This window comes from Belonocnema kinseyi, chromosome 2 (assembly GCF_010883055.1).
Source record: "Belonocnema kinseyi isolate 2016_QV_RU_SX_M_011 chromosome 2, B_treatae_v1, whole genome shotgun sequence".
In the NCBI taxonomy this organism is placed as follows: Eukaryota; Metazoa; Arthropoda; class Insecta; order Hymenoptera; family Cynipidae; genus Belonocnema; species Belonocnema kinseyi.
Window position 1 is genome coordinate 57,077,979 of NC_046658.1, and position 2,349 is coordinate 57,080,327.

General features: G+C 30.6%; 1 protein-coding gene across 1 annotated transcript; it reads left to right on the forward strand.

Moving 5' to 3' along the window:
* Positions 1-518: 518 nt before the first annotated feature.
* On the forward strand, positions 519-1,259 carry LOC117168015. The gene is made up of 2 exons (XM_033353330.1): positions 519-942; positions 1,042-1,259. The coding sequence occupies exons 1-2, from the start codon at positions 553-555 to the stop codon at positions 1,150-1,152; spliced, it is 501 nt and encodes a 166-aa protein (XP_033209221.1). The 5' UTR covers positions 519-552; the 3' UTR covers positions 1,153-1,259.
* The last annotated feature ends 1,090 nt before the right edge of the window (positions 1,260-2,349 follow it).

Here is a 2,349-nt window from a genome sequence, read left to right on the forward strand (position 1 = left end):
TTTTAGTGCACGATATGATATGACAGTCTTATTTAGTAATTTTAAAAACTGACGGTTTTGTGTAGAAACAATATTTCATAAACAATTGAAGTGTACTCTACAACAATGCATTAAATGTAACTTGCTATAAGGATAATTTATGCTCAAATTCACATAGTATTATACGAACCTTATGACAAGTAAGTGGCGCATATAAGTCACTGTTGTAGAGTATGCTACAATTCCATTTTTATTGTATATTAGAAAATATTTCTAAAGGTTTTTATTTTCTGATTATGTTGTTTTAAATGTTCATACCGGGGAAGGTTACTTCTTTTTCGCTTATTTGAAGATACCTTTAGGGCCTTTTAACGATTGCGGATTTGAAAATTGCGCAATCTGAAAAGAATAGCTTTCGAGGTAGCTTTATTTCATTAAGTTATGCTAACACAATATGAAACGTCATAATATTGCGTTTGAAAATTGTCGGAAACACTGAAAATTCTGTCATTTACAGAATCAATACTAATGTCCCTAAGTACATCTGCACTTAAAGAATACACAATTTGAAGGATGGATTCATTACGTTCAAAAATTCAAGAAATAGAAGAAGAACTATCAGGCTTTGGGAAAACATTACAGGACGGTAAACAAGAATCTAAGAAGCTCGAATTCGAGACGAACCAGGTGAAATTGATGAAAGAGTCAGCAATGTTTATTATCAATATGGAGAGTCGAATAGTGCAAGAATCGCGCTCTAATATGAAAGAAATCCACGAAGCTTATCAAGAATTGTCGACCCAACCGACTTCGCAGTATCTGCAATACTCAGTAATGAATCGACTGGAAGAACTTTATCAGGAAAAAGAGAAACTTGTATCAAAACTAGGTTACTTAAAATTAAAACGGGGCAAAGAAGAAGCAGAACTAGAGGAAATAAAGATGAAAGTTACGGCTCGAGAGGTAGGCACTGGGAAATAGTTACACACCTAATTTCGGATAATGGGTATTGTGCACTTTTCTAAATGTGACAGATATTAATAACAATTTAATTTGTTTTAGAACAAGAAAAGAGCCATGCTTCTAAAGTTGGAGAAAAATTGTGAGAAATCCGAAGCTGCTAGGAAAGAAGCAGTGGCAAAACTAAGGGAAGTTAAAAATAAACAAAAATAGCTTTAATTCGGAATTTTATTTATCACAACGAGGATTTGTTTTAGGATTAATGAAAAGGATTCATGTATTCTTTCCATTAATCCTAAAACAAATCCGCGATCCACATATTATATGCTACAGATTATAATATATGTTTCTTTTCAATTAAAAGTAGATCATATTCTATAAATTAATTATTATGAAATTCTACATTTACTAAGTTAATCATAATTTTATTAAATAGTGATTTAAAAATAAAATATATCAAAATAAAATCAACTTTGAATATTACATATAAACAATATTATCCCATATAAAATATTACAATAGCTGCATGGTTTGCGTCATGTTGAATTATTATGGTACATTCGAGTTCTTGCTTATCTGTTGGTGGTTTTTTCTGCAGTCGATAACAGTTACTACTTGTTTACTTGAAGGTTGTGTAATTGAATATAGGCTATAATTTTTGAAATAACATTTTATTAATGCTTAAACTACATGTTTTTTATTAATATTATTTATGTGCATTTTTGTTATGTTGTGAATTGAGTATCGGAATTCTGATTTCTAAATGATCCGAATATATATTTTACTTTTTTCTGGAATATAGTTTAAAAGGTTATCGATATCCAAAATGTTCAGAAGAATACCGAGAGAAAATAATTTAAATGACTCAATATGAAAATAATAGTTCAATGCTTTATATGTTATGAACAGACTAATTAATTATTATAAACTGAATAAATTTTTACAATATTACATTAAATAAAGTTTGAATTCATTTATTTTAGAATGAGTATCTGAATTCAATTATAATTAATTTTTAACTAATTTAAATATGCCCACTGTGCGGACACATTCTGATTCCGCGCTACGCTCGCGGCGCTTCGCGCCAAGTTCGGACGCGCCTAGGGCGCGCGAGTATGCTCTCGCGCTTCGCGCTCGTTCACGTACGTTTAATGCGTACACTTTAACTACATTTTTTCAAATATCATAAATGTTATAACTTAAATCGAAAACTGTTATTTAAACTTCTGACGAATTACAGCCATAAATTGTACGATTACATTCTCATTACGAAACTCGCACTTCGCGCTCGATAACTTGCGTCCAATTGAAAAACTTCATCAAGACATTTAATTTGTAAATTCTGTTGAAATCAGGGATTCGAACGAAATTAAGGGGCATTTTCAGATATTTTCCAATTATTTCTTAAAT